Source organism: Entelurus aequoreus, linkage group LG23 (genome assembly GCF_033978785.1).
Source record: "Entelurus aequoreus isolate RoL-2023_Sb linkage group LG23, RoL_Eaeq_v1.1, whole genome shotgun sequence".
Taxonomy (NCBI): Eukaryota; Metazoa; Chordata; class Actinopteri; order Syngnathiformes; family Syngnathidae; genus Entelurus; species Entelurus aequoreus.
In genome coordinates, this window is record NC_084753.1 from 9,468,796 (window position 1) to 9,489,704 (window position 20,909).

Here is a 20,909-nt window from a genome sequence, read left to right on the forward strand (position 1 = left end):
TCACACTGTGTACGCATTTCACCATATATGGTGTCAGCCAATGAGGAGGCTCCTTCAGGGATCAATACTTGGACCAAAATTGTTCAATCTTTATATAAATGACATTTGTAAAGTTACAAAGGACTTCAAGTTAGTTTTATTTGCAGATAATACAACTGTGTTTTGTTGAGGAGAGAACACACAGAAGATAATACTAATAATAACAGAAGAAATGAACAGAAGATAATACTAATAATAACAAATGAAAAAGATGCTTTGACAAAAAGAGACTATCTTTGAATCTCAGGAAAAGTAAAATAATGCTATTTGGTAAGAGTAGAAGAGAAAGTCAAACAGAAACACAAATAGACGGAGTAGACATTGAAAGGTCAAATAAAACACATCTTGGGTGTAATAATAGATGATCAAATGAAATCTCATGTAAAAAATATACAACATAAAGTAACAAGAAACACGTCAATAATAAATAAAGCAAAACATGTTCTAGAGCGAAAATGACTTCATATTGTCTACTGCTCACTAGTGTTACATATCTGACTCATTGTGTAGAAATATGGGAAATAATTGATGAAAAGATGACTTATAATAATACATCATGTTGGATATAGACAACATACACACTTTATTTATTGAATCACAATTATTGAACATGTTGTTTTGTAGACTAACAGATACTACATTGCTTCATTTGGAAACAATTAATGTAAGCATTTACATAATATTCCTGTGTAAATAAGTCATTTCACAACGTATATATCTGCACCTTATAGATCAATGCAGCTAATATATGGAAAAACATTTATTTATTGTAAAATGTTGTGGCCATGGCTTAGAAACCAGTGCGCTTTGTAGTCTGGAAAATACAGAAATCTTCCACCAAATGGGGGGGAAACCATGTTATTTTGTACACTAACAGATACTACATTTCTTCATTTGGAAACAATTAATGTAAACATTTACATAATATTCCTGTGTAAATAACTCATTTCACAACATATATACACTAGCGTTCAAAAGTTTGGGGTCACATTGAAATGTCCTTATTTTTGAAGGAAAAGCACTGTACTTTTCAATGAAGATAACTTTAAACTAGTCTTAACTTTACAGAAATACACTCTATACATTGCTAATGTGGTAAATGACTATTCTAGCTGCAAATGTCTGCTTTTTGGTGCAATATCTACATAGGTGTATAGAGGCCCATTTCCAGCAACTATCACTCCAGTGTTCTAATGGTACAATGTGTTTGCTCATTGGCTCAGAAGGCTAATTGATGATTAGAAAACCCTTGTGCAATCATGTTCACACATCTGAAAACACTTTAGCTCGTTACAGAAGCTACAAAACTGACCTTCCTTTGAGCAGATTGAGTTTCTGGAGCATCACATTTGTGGGCTCAATTAAACGCTCAAAATGGCCAGAAAAAGAGAACTTTCATCTGAAACTCCACAGTCTATTCTTGTTCTTAGAAATGAAGGCTATTCCACTAAATTGTTTGGGTGACCCCAAACTTTTGAACGGTAGTGTATCTGCACCTTATAGTCCAGTGCAGCTTCTTGTAAAATGTTGTGGGCGTGGCTTATAAACCGGTGCACTTTGTAGTCTGGAAAATACAGAAATCTTCCACCAAATAGGGGGGGGGCATGTTATTTTGTAGACTAACAGATACTACATTGCTTCATTTGGAAACAATTAATGTAAACATTTACATAATATTCCTGTGTAAATAAGTCATTTCACAACGTATATATCTGCACCTTATAGTCCGGTGCAGCTAATATATGTACAAATAGTTTTCCCCCCAACATGCAGCTGCCTTATACACTCTTTAGTGGGGGAAATATGCTGCTTCAGGAGACAAATATGATTAAAAAACATCCTTTGAAATGCTTCCAAATGTCAAATGATGTATTTTTAATGACAAATGGTGGATTTCAACAGAGGTACATTCCAATTGTTGACAAGTGTGAATGAATGAATGAATGAATGAATGAATGAATGCATTGTTGTTTGGAATGATTTGCTTTATTTTATTGAGCGATGTTAAGTCTTGGTGGGTCAGGTAGGAATGTTGCTGAGTCCAGATGTTGATACTCATCTATCAGAGAGTTGAGGGAAGTCATGGCCTCTGAGAACAAGCTGGCCTCCATCCCGTCTACTTGCAGGTAATGATGCAGGTGTGCCTACACAACACATACATACATACAGGTAATGATGCAGGTGTGCCTACACAACACATACATACATACAGGTAATGATGCAGGTGTGCCTACACAACACATACATACATACAGGTAATGATGCAGGTGTGCCTACACAACACATACATACATACATACATGTAATGATGCAGGTGTGCCTACACAACACATACATACATACATGTAATGATGCAGGTGTGCCTACACAACACATACATACATACATGTAATGATGCAGGTGTGCCTACACAACACATACATACATACATACAGGTAATGATGCAGGTGTGCCTACACAACACATACATACATACAGGTAATGATGCAGGTGTGCCTACACAACACATACATACATACATACATGTAATGATGCAGGTGTGCCTACACAACACATACATACATACATGTAATGATGCAGGTGTGCCTACACAACACATACATACATACAGGTAATGATGCAGGTGTGCCTACACAACACATACATACATACATACAGGTAATGATGCAGGTGTGCCTACACAACACATACATACATGTAATGATGCAGGTGTGCCTACACAACACATACATACATACATGTAATGATGCAGGTGTGCCTACACAACACATACATACATACATGTAATGATGCAGGTGTGCCTACACAACACATACATACATACATGTAATGATGCAGGTGTGCCTACACAACACATACATACATACATACAGGTAATGATGCAGGTGTGCCTACACAACACATACATACATACAGGTAATGATGCAGGTGTGCCTACACAACACATACATACATACAGGTAATGATGCAGGTGTGCCTACACAACACATACATACATACATACAGGTAATGATGCAGGTGTGCCTACACAACACATACATACATACATACATGTAATGATGCAGGTGTGCCTACACAACACATACATACATACATGTAATGATGCAGGTGTGCCTACACAACACATACATACATACATGTAATGATGCAGGTGTGCCTACACAACACATACATACATACATGTAATGATGCAGGTGTGCCTACACAACACATACATACATACATACAGGTAATGATGCAGGTGTGCCTACACAACACATACATACATACAGGTAATGATGCAGGTGTGCCTACACAACACATACATACATACATGTAATGATGCAGGTGTGCCTACACAACACATACATACATACATGTAATGATGCAGGTGTGCCTACACAACACATACATACATACATACATGTAATGATGCAGGTGTGCCTACACAACACATACATACATACAGGTAATGATGCAGGTGTGCCTACACAACACATACATACATACAGGTAATGATGCAGGTGTGCCTACACAACACATACATACATACATGTAATGATGCAGGTGTGCCTACACAACACATACATACATGTAATGATGCAGGTGTGCCTACACAACACATACATACATACATGTAATGATGCAGGTGTGCCTACACAACACATACATACATACAGGTAATGATGCAGGTGTGCCTACACAACACATACATACATACATACAGGTAATGATGCAGGTGTGCCTACACAACACATACATACATGTAATGATGCAGGTGTGCCTACACAACACATACATACATACATGTAATGATGCAGGTGTGCCTACACAACACATACATACATACATGTAATGATGCAGGTGTGCCTACACAACACATACATACATACATGTAATGATGCAGGTGTGCCTACACAACACATACATACATACATACAGGTAATGATGCAGGTGTGCCTACACAACACATACATACATACAGGTAATGATGCAGGTGTGCCTACACAACACATACATACATACAGGTAATGATGCAGGTGTGCCTACACAACACATACATACATACATACAGGTAATGATGCAGGTGTGCCTACACAACACATACATACATACATACATGTAATGATGCAGGTGTGCCTACACAACACATACATACATACATGTAATGATGCAGGTGTGCCTACACAACACATACATACATACATGTAATGATGCAGGTGTGCCTACACAACACATACATACATACATGTAATGATGCAGGTGTGCCTACACAACACATACATACATACATACAGGTAATGATGCAGGTGTGCCTACACAACACATACATACATACAGGTAATGATGCAGGTGTGCCTACACAACACATACATACATACAGGTAATGATGCAGGTGTGCCTACACAACACATACATACATACATGTAATGATGCAGGTGTGCCTACACAACACATACATACATACATGTAATGATGCAGGTGTGCCTACACAACACATACATACATACATGTAATGATGCAGGTGTGCCTACACAACACATACATACATACATGTAATGATGCAGGTGTGCCTACACAACACATACATACATACATGTAATGATGCAGGTGTGCCTACACAACACATACATACATACATACAGGTAATGATGCAGGTGTGCCTACACAACACATACATACATACAGGTAATGATGCAGGTGTGCCTACACAACACATACATACATACAGGTAATGATGCAGGTGTGCCTACACAACACATACATACATACATACAGGTAATGATGCAGGTGTGCCTACACAACACATACATACATACATACATGTAATGATGCAGGTGTGCCTACACAACACATACATACATACATGTAATGATGCAGGTGTGCCTACACAACACATACATACATACATGTAATGATGCAGGTGTGCCTACACAACACATACATACATACATGTAATGATGCAGGTGTGCCTACACAACACATACATACATACATACATACAGGTAATGATGCAGGTGTGCCTACACAACACATACATACATACAGGTAATGATGCAGGTGTGCCTACACAACACATACATACATACAGGTAATGATGCAGGTGTGCCTACACAACACATACATACATACATGTAATGATGCAGGTGTGCCTACACAACACATACATACATACATGTAATGATGCAGGTGTGCCTACACAACACATACATACATACATGTAATGATGCAGGTGTGCCTACACAACACATACATACATACATGTAATGATGCAGGTGTGCCTACACAACACATACATACATACATGTAATGATGCAGGTGTGCCTACACAACACATACATACATACAGGTAATGATGCAGGTGTGCCTACACAACACATACATACATGTAATGATGCAGGTGTGCCTACACAACACATACATACATACATGTAATGATGCAGGTGTGCCTACACAACACATACATACATACAGGTAATGATGCAGGTGTGCCTACACAACACATACATACATACATGTAATGATGCAGGTGTGCCTACACAACACATACATACATACATGTAATGATGCAGGTGTGCCTACACAACACATACATACATACATGTAATGATGCAGGTGTGTCTACACAACACATACATACATACATGTAATGATGCAGGTGTGCCTACACAACACATACATACATACATACAGGTAATGATGCAGGTGTGCCTACACAACACATACATACATACAGGTAATGATGCAGGTGTGCCTACACAACACATACATACATACATGTAATGATGCAGGTGTGCCTACACAACACATACATACATACAGGTAATGATGCAGGTGTGCCTACACAACACATACATACATACATGTAATGATGCAGGTGTGCCTACACAACACATACATACATACATGTAATGATGCAGGTGTGTCTACACAACACATACATACATACATGTAATGATGCAGGTGTGCCTACACAACACATACATACATACATACAGGTAATGATGCAGGTGTGCCTACACAACACATACATACATACAGGTAATGATGCAGGTGTGCCTACACAACACATACATACATACATGTAATGATGCAGGTGTGCCTACACAACACATACATACATACAGGTAATGATGCAGGTGTGCCTACACAACACATACATACATACATGTAATGATGCAGGTGTGCCTACACAACACATACATACATGTAATGATGCAGGTGTGCCTACACAACACATACATACATACATGTAATGATGCAGGTGTGCCTACACAACACATACATACATACATGTAATGATGCAGGTGTGCCTACACAACACATACATACATACAGGTAATGATGCAGGTGTGCCTACACAACACATACATACATACATGTAATGATGCAGGTGTGCCTACACAACACATACATACATACATGTAATGATGCAGGTGTGCCTACACAACACATACATACATACATGTAATGATGCAGGTGTGCCTACACAACACATACATACATACATGTAATGATCCAGGTGTGCCTACACAACACATACATACATACATACAGGTAATGATGCAGGTGTGCCTACACAACACATACATACATACATGTAATGATGCAGGTGTGCCTACACAACACATACATACATACATACAGGTAATGATGCAGGTGTGCCTACACAACACATACATACATACATGTAATGATGCAGGTGTGCCTACACAACACATACATACATACATGTAATGATGCAGGTGTGCCTACACAACACATACATACATACATACAGGTAATGATGCAGGTGTGCCTACACAACACATACATACATACATGTAATGATGCAGGTGTGCCTACACAACACATACATACATACATGTAATGATGCAGGTGTGCCTACACAACACATACATACATACATGTAATGATGCAGGTGTGCCTACACAACACATACATACATACATGTAATGATGCAGGTGTGCCTACACAACACATACATACATACATACAGGTAATGATGCAGGTATGCCTACACAACACATACATACATACATGTAATGATGCAGGTGTGCCTACACAACACATACATACATACATGTAATGATGCAGGTGTGCCTACACAACACATACATACATACATGTAATGATGCAGGTGTGCCTACACAACACATACATACATACATACATGTAATGATGCAGGTGTGCCTACACAACACATACATACATACATACATGTAATGATGCAGGTGTGCCTACACAACACATACATACATACATGTAATGATGCAGGTGTGCCTACACAACACATACATACATACATGTAATGATGCAGGTGTGCCTACACAACACATACATACATACAGGTAATGATGCAGGTGTGCCTACACAACACATACATACATACATGTAATGATGCAGGTGTGCCTACACAACACATACATACATGTAATGATGCAGGTGTGCCTACACAACACATACATACATACATGTAATGATGCAGGTGTGCCTACACAACACATACATACATACATGTAATGATGCAGGTGTGCCTACACAACACATACATACATACATACAGGTAATGATGCAGGTGTGCCTACACAACACATACATACATACAGGTAATGATGCAGGTGTGCCTACACAACACATACATACATACATGTAATGATGCAGGTGTGCCTACACAACACATACATACATACATGTAATGATGCAGGTGTGCCTACACAACACATACATACATACATACATGTAATGATGCAGGTGTGCCTACACAACACATACATACATACATACATGTAATGATGCAGGTGTGCCTACACAACACATACATACATACATACATACATACATACATACATACATGTAATGATGCAGGTGTGCCTACACAACACATACATACATGTAATGATGCAGGTGTGCCTACACAACACATACATACATACATACAGGTAATGATGCAGGTGTGCCTACACAACACATACATACATACAGGTAATGATGCAGGTGTGCCTACACAACACATACATACATACAGGTAATGATGCAGGTGTGCCTACACAACACATACATACATACATGTAATGATGCAGGTGTGCCTACACAACACATACATACATACATGTAATGATGCAGGTGTGCCTACACAACACATACATACATACATACAGGTAATGATGCAGGTGTGCCTACACAACACATACATACATACATGTAATGATGCAGGTGTGCCTACACAACACATACATACATACAGGTAATGATGCAGGTGTGCCTACACAACACATACATACATACAGGTAATGATGCAGGTGTGCCTACACAACACATACATACATACAGGTAATGATGCAGGTGTGCCTACACAACACATACATACATACAGGTAATGATGCAGGTGTGCCTACACAACACATACATACATACATGTAATGATGCAGGTGTGCCTACACAACACATACATACATACATGTAATGATGCAGGTGTGCCTACACAACACATACATACATACATGTAATGATGCAGGTGTGCCTACACAACACATACATACATACATACAGGTAATGATGCAGGTGTGCCTACACAACACATACATACATACAGGTAATGATGCAGGTGTGCCTACACAACACATACATACATACAGGTAATGATGCAGGTGTGCCTACACAACACATACATACATACAGGTAATGATGCAGGTGGGCATGTACCTTCTTCTTGTAAAGCTTGGTGAAGCGTTCTCTCAGCTCTACAAATGTGGACTTTATAGCACAGGTGTTGGACAAGGCCAGCAGGGATTGGCTGCCACCTACAGGGGGAACAGAACACAGACTGGTCTTCCAGCCTTCTTGCTTCCAGGACACAAAAGGTAATAGAGGCTTCATCCTAGGACATACAATCAGTATTTAAGTCAGGTTATCCCTCATTTAAAGGATTCCATCTAACAACAGCATATATAGATGAGTCAGGTCCATGTATATATGCTCCAATGCTGAAGGTGAAGTGAATGCTGACAGAATGTAGTATGAATGGAGGAAGAGTTAGAATTTCCAGGAAAAGCAGAATTAGGTTTGTAAGTTGTGAAAGTGTTAGTTAGAATGTCCAGGATGAGTGGAATGTGTTGATGTTGGAATGCTTTCTATAGCTTGACAAATGTGGGAATTGTGCAACCTGGAAAAATTTTCCATTCATTTCAATGGAAACTTCCTGGAAATTTGGGAATGTTGCAAAAAGCGCAATGTTTTTGGAAATGATTAGGAGCATGATGTCCTGAATGAGCTGAATTGGTTTAAATTGGTCAAGAAATGTTGAAGTAGTAACACTTTTTGAATTGAAAAATGGTGTTACGGAATTTCGGGAAAACAGGGAATTTTTCAAGTTCTTAAACCAACTTGTTTTTTTGTCCTGACTAAGAGGAATGTTTGACAGTTGAAAAATGTGAGAGGAGTCATCACACTAAAAAAGGTTGGAAATAAGGTTAGAAAAACCCCAGGAATTCCTGGAAATGTGTTGAACGTGGAAAAATGGTTGTTTGAATTTCCAGGATGAATTGAATGTGTTGAAGGTGGAATGCTTAGAATGGCTTGAAGAATGTGGGAGTTGTGGAACTTTGAAAAATGGATCATTCATTTTGAATGAGGGAAATGTCCCTAAAAACTGGGAGTTCTAGGAAATACGGGAATTTTTGTATAATTTAAATGGGAATTTGATGGAAATTTCGGGAAAAGGGGGAATTTTTGGGAAAACGATGAAAAAAAAGTGAATGTTCTGAATGAGGTTTTTTGGTTGGTGTTGGAATTTTTCAAATGGGTGGAGAAATGTTGAAGTAGTAACATTTCTAATTGACAAATTGTATTATGGAATTCCTGGAATTTGGGGAAAATTAACTTATTTAACCTCCTTGTCAATTTCATGTACACACTTTCAATAACACTTTGACTCTCCACATGTATTTGTGCAGAGTGAGTAAAGTTCCACATGTATTTGTGCACAGTGAGTAAAGTTCCACATGTATTTGTGCAGAATGAGTAAAGTTCCACATGTATTTGTGCAGAATGAGTAAAGTTCCACATGTATTTGTGCAGAGTGAGTAAAGTTCCACATGTATTTGTGCACAGTGAGTAAAGTTCCACATGTATTTGTGTAGAGTGAGTAAAGTTCCACATGTATTTGTGCACAGTGAGTAAAGTTCCACATGTATTTGTGCACAGTGAGTAAAGTTCCACATGTATTTGTGTAGAGTGAGTAAAGTTCCACATGTATTTGTGCACAGTGAGTAAAGTTCCACATGTATTTGTGCAGAGTGAGTAAAGTTCCACATGTATTTGTGTAGAGTGAGTAAAGTTCCACATGTATTTGTGCAGAGTGAGTAAAGTTCCTGACCTGTCAATGTTCCTGCGCAGGTCAGACACATGCACATTCCCTCGCAGCATGAGGGCACAGGCAAGATGGCGACTGTGCATTAAGTCTACTTTCAGCAACTGATGGCCTTTACTGAACACATCTGTGAACATCTGGTCCAGGCTACACACACACACACACACACACACACACACACACACACACACACACACACACACACACACACACACACACACACACACACACACACAAAGTAAACACTTCAGAACCATTTAAAATAATGGGGCACTCCCCATTCTCCATATAGACATATATATATATATATATATATATATATATATATATATATATATATATATATATATATATATATATATATATATATATATATATATATATATATATATATATATATATTTACTAGGGATGTCTGATAATGGCTTTTTGCCGATATGTGATATTCCGATATTGTCCAACTCTTTAATTACCGATATCAACCGATACTGATATATACAGTCGTGTAATGAACACATTATGAGCCTATCTATATTATTTATTTATGAATTGTTTTGACAATGAAATCAAATAATGCCAATGATAATGTTGATGAATTATTGGATGTTTTAGATTTCATTGTGATTGTTTTCAGCTGCTCCTGGTCAGCCACTTCCTCCTCCTAGGATTAACAAGACAGGACAGCTTAGTCTGTCTATCATGTTGAAGGAGGGAAACACTTTGTTTACTGCTAAACAAGTTACTTTGAAGCCACGCTAAACAAGTTACTTTGAAGCCACGCTAAACAAGTTACTTTGAAGCCACGCTAAACAAGTTACTTTGAAGCCACGCTAAACAAGTTACTTTGAAGCCACGCTAAACAAGTTACTTTGAAGCCACGCTAAACAAGTTACTTTGATAATGTTGAAGTCAACCACGGAGAATATGTTTTGTTTGTGAAAATAAATGGTGATCATTTGGAATGTGGACATATCTCTGCGAGTAAGGAATTTAGTGAGTGAAAGACCTCCTCCTCAGGACTACTCTGCATTACTTTATTTATTTTTTCAAACTTTTTGAATGCAAGAGTCGCCGCTACATGCCTGATTTGGACAACCAGGCATGGTGAAGATTAGGTCCTTTTTTAAAATATTAATAAAATAAAACAAGATAAATTAATTAAAAACATTTTCTTAAATAAAAAAGAAAGTAAAACAATATAAAAACTAGGGCTGGGAATCTTTGGGTGTTCCACGATTCTGATTCTTGGGGTCACGATTCCATTCAGAATCAATTTTTTTTTTCAATTCAACACGATTCTCGATTCAAAAACGATTTTTTTATTTTTTATTTTTCTTTATTTAATTATTTTTTATGAAAACAATACACAACAATACCATAATAATGCAATACAATTTCAAAACAAAAGCCGAGCCAGCAACATTCAGAATAGCAATAAACAGAGCAATTGAGGAGACACAAACACCACACACAACAATTGAGAGGAGACACAAACACCACACACAACAATTGAGAGGAGACACAAACACCACACACAACAATTGAGAGGAGACACAAACACCACACACAACAATTGAGAGGAGACACAAACACCACACACAACAATTGAGAGGAGACACAAACACCACACACAACAATTGAGAGGAGACACAAACACACAAAAGTAGTGAGACAAAAATGAATATTATCAACAACAGTATCAATATTAGTAACAATTTCAACATAGCAGTGATTAAAAATCCCTCATTGATATTATCATTACAAACATTAATTTTAAAAAAAATACAAAAAATGAACAATAATAATAATAATAATAATACCTGGGATTTATATAGCGCTTTTCTAAGTACCCAAAGTCGCTTTACATGTTAAAATAGTGTCACAGTGTCACAGTGTCATAGTGTCATAGTGTCACAGTGTCATAGTGTCACAGTGTCATAGTGTCACAGTGTCATAGTGTCATAGTGTCATAGTGTCACAGTGTCATAGTGTCATAGTGTCACAGTGTCACAGTGTCATAGTGTCACAGTGTCATAGTGTCATAGTGTCATAGTGTCACAGTGTCACAGTGTCATAGTGTCATAGTGTCATAGTGTCATAGTGTCACAGTGTCATAGTGTCACAGTGTAACAGTGTCATAGTGTCACAGTGTCACAGTGTCATAGTGTCACAGTGTCATAGTGTCACAGTGTCATAGTGTCATAGTGTCATAGTGTCACAGTGTCATAGTGTCACAGTGTCATAGTGTCATAGTGTCATAGTGTCACAGTGTCATAGTGTCATAGTGTCATAGTGTCACAGTGTCATAGTGTCACAGTGTCATAGTGTCATAGTGTCATAGTGTCACAGTGTCATAGTGTCACAGTGTCACAGTGTCATAGTGTCACAGTGTCACAGTGTCATAGTGTCACAGTGTCATAGTGTCACAGTGTCATAGTGTCACAGTGTCATAGTGTCACAGTGTCATAGTGTCATAGTGTCACAGTGTCACAGTGTCATAGTGTCACAGTGTCATAGTGTCACAGTGTCATAGTGTCATAGTGTCATAGTGTCACAGTGTCATAGTGTCACAGTGTCATAGTGTCACAGTGTCACAGTGTCATAGTGTCATAGTGTCACAGTGTCATAGTGTCATAGTGTCACAGTGTCACAGTGTCACAGTGTCATAGTGTCACAGTGTCATAGTGTCATAGTGTCATAGTGTCACAGTGTCATAGTGTCACAGTGTCATAGTGTCACAGTGTCATAGTGTCATAGTGTCATAGTGTCACAGTGTCATAGTGTCATAGTGTCACAGTGTCATAGTGTCATAGTGTCATAGTGTCATAGTGTCACAGTGACTTACACTTGCATCGCATCTCATAAAGTAAATGTCTAATGATAATGTCAATGAGGGATTTTTAATCACTGCTATGTTGAAATTGTAACTAATATTGATACTGTTGTTGATAATATTCATTTTTGTTTCACTACTTTTGGTTTGTTGTGTGTGGTGTTTGTGTCTCCTCTCAATTGTTGTGTGTGGTGTTTGTGTCTCCTCTCAATTGTTGTGTGTGGTGTTTGTGTCTCCTCCCAATTGTTGTGTGTGGTGTTTGTGTCTCCTCTCAATTGTTGTGTGTGGTGTTTGTGTCTCCTCTTAATTGTTGTGTGTGTGGTGTTTGTGTCTCCTCCCAATTGTTGTGTGTGGTGTTTGTGTCTCCTCTCAATTGTTGTGTGTGGTGTTTGTGTCTCCTCTTAATTGTTGTGTGTGGTGTTTGTGTCTCCTCTCAATTGTTGTGTGTGGTGTTTGTGTCTCCTCTCAATTGTTGTGTGTGGTGTTTGTGTCTCCTCTTAATTGTTGTGTGTGTGGTGTTTGTGTCTCCTCTCAATTGTTGTGTGTGGTGTTTGTGTCTCCTCTCAATTGTTGTGTGTGGTGTTTGTGTCTCCTCTCAATTGTTGTGTGTGGTGTTTGTGTCTCCTCTCAATTGTTGTGTGTGGTGTTTGTGTCTCCTCTTAATTGTTGTGTGTGTGGTGTTTGTGTCTCCTCCCAATTGTTGTGTGTGGTGTTTGTGTCTCCTCTCAATTGTTGTGTGTGGTGTTTGTGTCTCCTCTCAATTGTTGTGTGTGGTGTTTGTGTCTCCTCTCAATTGTTGTGTGTGGTGTTTGTGTCTCCTCTTAATTGTTGTGTGTGTGGTGTTTGTGTCTCCTCCCAATTGTTGTGTGTGGTGTTTGTGTCGCCTCTCAATTGTTGTGTGTGGTGTTTGTGTCTCCTCTTAATTGTTGTGTGTGGTGTTTGTGTCTCCTCTCAATTGCTGTGTGTGGTGTTTGTGTCTCCTCTTAATTGTTGTGTGTGGTGTTTGTGTCTCCTCTCAATTGTTGTGTGTGGTGTTTGTGTCTCCTCTTAATTGTTGTGTGTGGTGTTTGTGTCTCCTCTCAATTGTTGTGTGTGGTGTTTGTGTCTCCTCTTAATTGTTGTGTGTGGTGTTTGTGTCTCCTCTCAATTGCTGTGTGTGGTGTTTGTGTCTCCTCTTAATTGTTGTGTGTGGTGTTTGTGTCTCCTCTCAATTGTTGTGTGTGGTGTTTGTGTCTCCTCTCAATTGCTGTGTGTGGTGTTTGTGTCTCCTCTCAATTGCTGTGTGTGGTGTTTGTGTCTCCTCTTAATTGTTGTGTGTGGTGTTTGTGTCTCCTCTCAATTGTTGTGTGTGGTGTTTGTGTCTCCTCTCAATTGTTGTGTGTGGTGTTTGTGTCTCCTCTTAATTGTTGTGTGTGGTGTTTGTGTCTCCTCTCAATTGCTGTGTGTGGTGTTTGTGTCTCCTCTTAATTGTTGTGTGTGGTGTTTGTGTCTCCTCTCAATTGTTGTGTGTGGTGTTTGTGTCTCCTCTCAATTGCTGTGTGTGGTGTTTGTGTCTCCTCTCAATTGCTGTGTGTGGTGTTTGTGTCTCCTCTTAATTGTTGTGTGTGGTGTTTGTGTCTCCTCTTAATTGTTGTGTGTGGTGTTTGTGTCTCCTCTCAATTGCTGTGTGTGGTGTTTGTGTCTCCTCTTAATTGTTGTGTGTGGTGTTTGTGTCTCCTCTCAATTGTTGTGTGTGGTGTTTGTGTCTCCTCTCAATTGCTGTGTTTATTGCACTTTTGAGTGTTGCTGGCTCGGCTTTGCTTTTGGAATTGGATTGCATTGTTATGGTATTGCTGTGTATTGTTTTGTTGGATTGATTCATTAAAAAAAAAATTAAAAAATAAATGCATTTTTAAATAAATAAAAATGAAAAAAATCGATTTTTTAAAAATGAGAATCGATTCTGATTTGCACAACGTGAGAATCGCGATTCGAATTCGAATCGATTTTTTTCCCCATACCCCTACTGAAAATATTTAAAAATATTTTTACAGAGATAAAAAAGCTGGATTTCCGACTATAGAAATAAAAGTCCCATGCCTGATCTATAGTAAGGGGAAAAGCAAACCTTCTGCCAGGGCCACTGACATCCGAGTAGAGCGGACTAAGGCTTGGTACCAGGTAGTGTAATCCAGGGAAAGGAACCAAGTTCATTGGGATTTCATTCAGATCCATGTTTAGAGTACCCCCAAAACGTGCCGAACTGGAAAAAGGAGAAACAATTGTTGTGGGAGACAGCATTATATATCTTCATGGAAGCTGGAAGGCACGAGACAAACAACATCATAGTGTCACCTACAGCACATTTCACCATGTAAGTATGTACACATCATGAGCTACATACAAAGGGGGTGTGGCTCCACTACACAAATACTATCAGTCTTCACTAGTGACAAACACGGCCAGGTGAGGATTGTGTCACATGACCGCTGGCTGCTGTGAGCTCAGTGTGAAATGACCAGCAGGGACTAGGAAACTGTTCTTATTTAACAGAATCTCTGTCCTAACACCTACAAAAGTGCAAGAAATAATTACAAGTGCTGCTACATCCTGCCTGCACTAACAAAATAAAGGTCTCAGGAAATCAGCTAGCATGCAACAGAGTTAGCCTGCAATGTAATCCTTGACAAGACAATAACAAGGAGTCATGAAGTTGAACACATAAGAAAAACACTTACTTTAATCTGACATTGGAAACAGCAGGAGCCTCTACAATGTACATTTCAACACACACACACACACACATATACATATATATATATATATATATATATATATATATATATATATATATATATATATATATATATATATATATATATATATATATATATATATATATATATATATCAGTGGTGGTCAAAAGTGTACATCCACTTGTAAAGAACATCATGTCATGGCTGTCTTGACTTTACAATCTTATTTTTTTGTGATGTAGTGATTGGAGCACATACTTGTTGTTGTTGTGATGTAGTGATTGGAGCACATACTTGTTGTTGTTGTGATGTAGTGATTGGAGCACATACTTGTTGTTGTTGTGATGTAGTGATTGGAGCACATACTTGTTGTGATGTAGTGATTGGAGCACATACTTGTTGTTGTTGTGATGTAGTGATTGGAGCACATACTTGTTGTTGTTGTGATGTAGTGATTGGAGCACATACTTGTTGTTGTTGTGATGTAGTGATTGGAGCACATACTTGTTGCTCACAAAAAACATTCATGAAGTTTGCTTCTTTTATGAATTTATTATGTGTCTACTGAAAATGTGAGGGTCAAAAGTATACAAACAGCAATGTTAATATTTGCTTACTTGGCAAGTTGACCTGCAATAAGGCACTTTTGGTAGCCATCCATTAAAGGCCTCACCTTTTCTCCTCCAAGCATATTGCTGGGTATTGTGGCCAAACAGCTCACTTGTAGTTTCATGTGACATCACATGGACAAAGATAAGACCTTCTGGAGGAAAGTTCTGTGGTCAGATGAAACTACAATGGAGCTGTTTGGCCACAATACCCAGCAATATGTTTGGAGGAGAAAAGGTGAGGCATTTAATCCCAGGAACACCATGCCTACCGTCAAGCATGGTGGTGGTTGTATTCTGCTTTGGGCCTGTTTTGCTGCCAATGGAACTGCTGCTTTAAATGGGACAATGAAAAAGGAGGATTAGCTCCAAATTGTTCAGGACAAGCTAAAATCGGAGTTTGGGCGCAGTTGGGTGTTCCAACAGGACAATGACCCCAAACACACCTCAAAAGTGGTAAAGGAATGGCTAAATCAGGCTAGAATGAAGGTTTTAGAATGGCCTGACTTGAAGGTGTGGACAATGCTGAAGAAACAAGTCCATGTCAACACATTTAGCTGAACTGCAGCAATTTAGTGGTCAAGCAGAAGCTTGTGGATGGCTACCAAAAGTGGTCAAGTGGTCAAGCAGAAGCTTGTGGATGGCTACCAAAAGCGCCTTATTGCAGGTCAACTTGCCAAGTAAGCAAATATTAACATTGCTGTTTTAACATTTTCAGTAGACTCATAATAAATTCATAATAGAAGCAAACTTCATGAATGTTTTTAGTGAGCAACAAGTATGTGCTCCAATCACTACATCACAACAAGTATGTGCTCCAATCACTACATCACAACAAGTATGTGCTCCAATCACTACATCACAACAAGTATGTGCTCCAATCACTACATCACAAACAAATAAGAGTTGTAGAAATGATTGTAAAGTCAAGAAGAGACAATAATTTCCAGCACAATGCATGCTGCCCACAGGTGAAAAAGTTTGGACACCCCTGACATACAGCTACAATACTACATTGCTAACGTATCTTTACATTTGTCAGATCTATTTTATATTTGGACTGGCCATTGTATCTGCCGTTGACATAAACTAGAGAGAAGTGTTTCTGAGATTAAGAGTAGTTTTGGGTCAAAGTCCTTTTGTATGTTGTCCTCAGACACGAGCATTCATTGAGTATTTCACCTTTTGGGTGTCACCCTGGACATATTTGTGTTTGTTTCCATACATCTTGTGTGTATTTGTGGCCATGGTACAGTGTGAAGATCTTACATCTGTGTTGAAAAGAAGTGTGCAGTCTGGAACTATACAACATGTATTCCCTCCCCTCGGCACATGTTAAAGTTCACATGGGCCCCCAAAAGTAAATAGCTGTCCTAGGCTATGCCTGTAACACTGGTGTGTGTGTGTGTGTAAACACTTCCTGGATGTACTCCACTGCCTTTCAGCTGCTAGGATCTCACTTTGCTTTCAAATCATGCACCTTATTTATCAACTCCAAATGGTTGTGTATGTTGCGTCATGTTCTTCAGTACACTCGTCATGTTCAGATGAAATACATATCAATCAATCAATCAATCAATGTTTATTTATATAGCCCTAAATCATATGGAAGTCAAGTGGAGGCATTTACACCATTATGGACTTCACACAGCCATTGATAAGGAATGGCCACAATCAATAACCACCTGATCAAGTCTTTAAGGGAAAATGCACTCTTCTTTTGGAATATTGCCTATTAGAGATGTCCGATAATATCGGACTGCCGATATTATCGGACAATAAATGCTTTAAAATGTAATATCGGAAATTATCAGTATCGGTTTCAAAAAGTAAAATGTATGACTTTTCAAAAGGCCGCTGTGTACACGGCCGTAGGGAGAAGTACAGAGCGCCAATAAACCTTAAAGGCACTGCCTTTGCGTGCCGGCCCAGTCACATAATATCTACACCTTTTCACACACACAATTGAATGCAAGGCATACTTGGTCAACAGCCATACAGGTCACACTGAGGGTGGGCGTATAAACAAGTTTAACACTGTTACAAACATGCGCCACACTGTGAACCCACACCAAACAAGAATGACAAACACATTTCGGGAGAACATCCGCACCGTAACACAACATAAACACAACACAACAAATACCCAGAATCCGTTGCAGCACGAACTCTTCCGGGACGCTACAATATAAACTCCCCGCTACCCCATCCCACCTCAACCTCCTCATGCTCTCTCAGGGAGAGCATGTCCCAAATTCCAAGCTGCTGTTTTGAGGCATGTTAAACAAAATAATGCACTTTGTGACTTCAATAATAAATATGGCAGTGCCATGTTGGCATAACTTGAGTTGATTTATTCTGTAAAACCTTGTTACATTGTTTTATGCATCCAGCGGGGCATCACAACAAATTTAAGCATAATAATGTGTTCATTCCACCACTGTATATATCGCTATCGCTTGATATCGGTATCAGTGATTAAGAGTTGGACAATATCGGAATATCGGCAAAAAAGACATTATCAGACATCTCCATTGCCTATTAATCACCATCTCTATGTAAGACAAGAACAAATGTTTTTGTATGCATTCTAATCAGTAAAAAAATGCTAGCAAAAGTCAGTAATTTTAATTTTGCACCCAAAACTTTTTTTTGAATCAAAGAAGAGCTTGATTGAGTTCTTCGTCTTGACCTCATTATTGTCCACTTCTGCTGGGTATTACCAACAAATGTGTGCATGCCAAGAAGTGCAAAGATAGGAATGATTAATTGTACACCACACCTGGGCAAAATATGGCCCGCATTAAGATTTTCAACCCGGCCCGCAGGATGTTCTACATCAATATTTTACAGCTTTAACATGAAAAGTGTATTTGCCATTATGATGTTTTTAAATGATTAAGTCTTGAACTCTAGAAAGTATTTCAATGGTTGAAATCTGCACTTTTGAGTGTTGTAGGAGTTATTACTGTAATGTACATCACAGGAACTAAGCAGAGCAGCCAGCCCCAAACACATGTGTCAGGAACACATTTTTACTTCATAATATATCATATTGTAGATGTTTATTACACTTTGCATTCATATTTTGCTGGTTCTTACATTGTTGCTTGATTGTAAAAGATACACAACTATGGAGGAGCTGCTCTGAGAAGTCAAATATGTTGTTAATATTCACTCTTTTATTGTTCATAGTTAATATTGTAAATCCCACTTTCTTTATTTTCATGTACATTTCAGTAAAAAACTGTAAAATTCCATTCTGGTTTTTTGAGGTGGTCTGTCATAATGTTTTTAGAACTCTATGGGACATTGTGACTTTTGGTATTAGTGTTCCTGGAAAAAAGGTAGCCAAACACACATACTGTACAGCAGGTTTTTACAGCTAAATGTGTACATATCATTTATACACACATACACATTGGCCCCACAGACACATTTTTTCTCTCAGGGTGGCCCCCAAGTCCCAATATTCACCCAGCTCTGGTGTAGAGGGTTATCTTTCAGCACAGTGTGTTGGGGGAAACGTACCTGGTAATGTCCAGCAACATTCTAGCCACAATGTTATTCATGGCATCAAAAGGCCTCTCGGACCCTGTCAGCCCATCCTTTCTTGGCACTAGGACGTCGCCTTTTGGGATGGACCTGGACTGTTGGCCATGGCACGTATGTGTGATCTTGTTCAAAATCTCAATCAGTGCCTGAGGAAGGAAGGAAGGAGAAGCAGGTTAAAAAACCAGACAAGATAAAGTGATGTTTGTCTAAAAACAAACCTGATTTTCAACAGGCAGGACACAGTCTGCATTCTCTGTGAGCTCTCTCATAGCCAGGATGCTGTTGTAGGGGGATATGATGACATCGTCCTCTAAGGACGGGTAGACGGGGGTGACAATACGACACACTCCAGGGAATTCATCCTTGAGAAGGGAGAGCACTTTGGTCCCTAGCCCGGAACCTGTACCTGGAGTCACAAAGAATATGTGGTTTCTTGATGTTTTAATGAATCATACAGTTGGGAGGGGATTCATATGGCCACATTCCTACGTGGATCTCTCCTGATCATTTTGCACTGTATGCTGATCTGATACAGGCCTGTGCTAGCATTACTGTATATGGGACCCATCCCTCTTCAATTTGGTATTAAATGAATATGCTAGCTGAAATCATTGTGATCACGTGTGAAAACAGTCGTGTAAACTTATCAGCACACACACACACACACACACACACGCACGCACGAACACACACACACACACACACACACACATACACACACACACACACACACACACACACACACACACACACACACACGAGCAGAAGTTGGAATAAATAAGAAAGAA

At 38.8% G+C, this 20,909-nt stretch overlaps 1 protein-coding gene across 3 annotated transcripts in view; it reads right to left on the minus strand.

Moving 5' to 3' along the window:
- Nucleotides 1–242: 242 nt before the first annotated feature.
- The window catches only part of tube1 (tubulin, epsilon 1), a 37,650-nt gene continuing 16,983 nt past the window's right edge, over nt 243–20,909 (minus strand). For 2 of the 3 annotated variants that reach the window (XM_062034055.1, XM_062034054.1), the window contains 6 exons: nt 20,340–20,527; nt 20,098–20,267; nt 15,331–15,465; nt 10,397–10,537; nt 8,725–8,899; nt 248–2,183 (listed from right to left, as the gene is read on the minus strand). In XM_062034055.1, coding sequence (XP_061890039.1) covers nt 2,031–2,183; nt 8,725–8,899; nt 10,397–10,537; nt 15,331–15,465; nt 20,098–20,267; nt 20,340–20,527 — 962 coding nt within the window. In that variant the 3' untranslated portion in view covers nt 248–2,030. Of the gene's footprint in view, nt 2,184–8,724; nt 8,900–10,396; nt 10,538–15,330; nt 15,466–20,097; nt 20,268–20,339; nt 20,528–20,909 lie in introns of all 3 variants that reach the window. The other variant, XM_062034056.1, reaches the window with a different exon arrangement.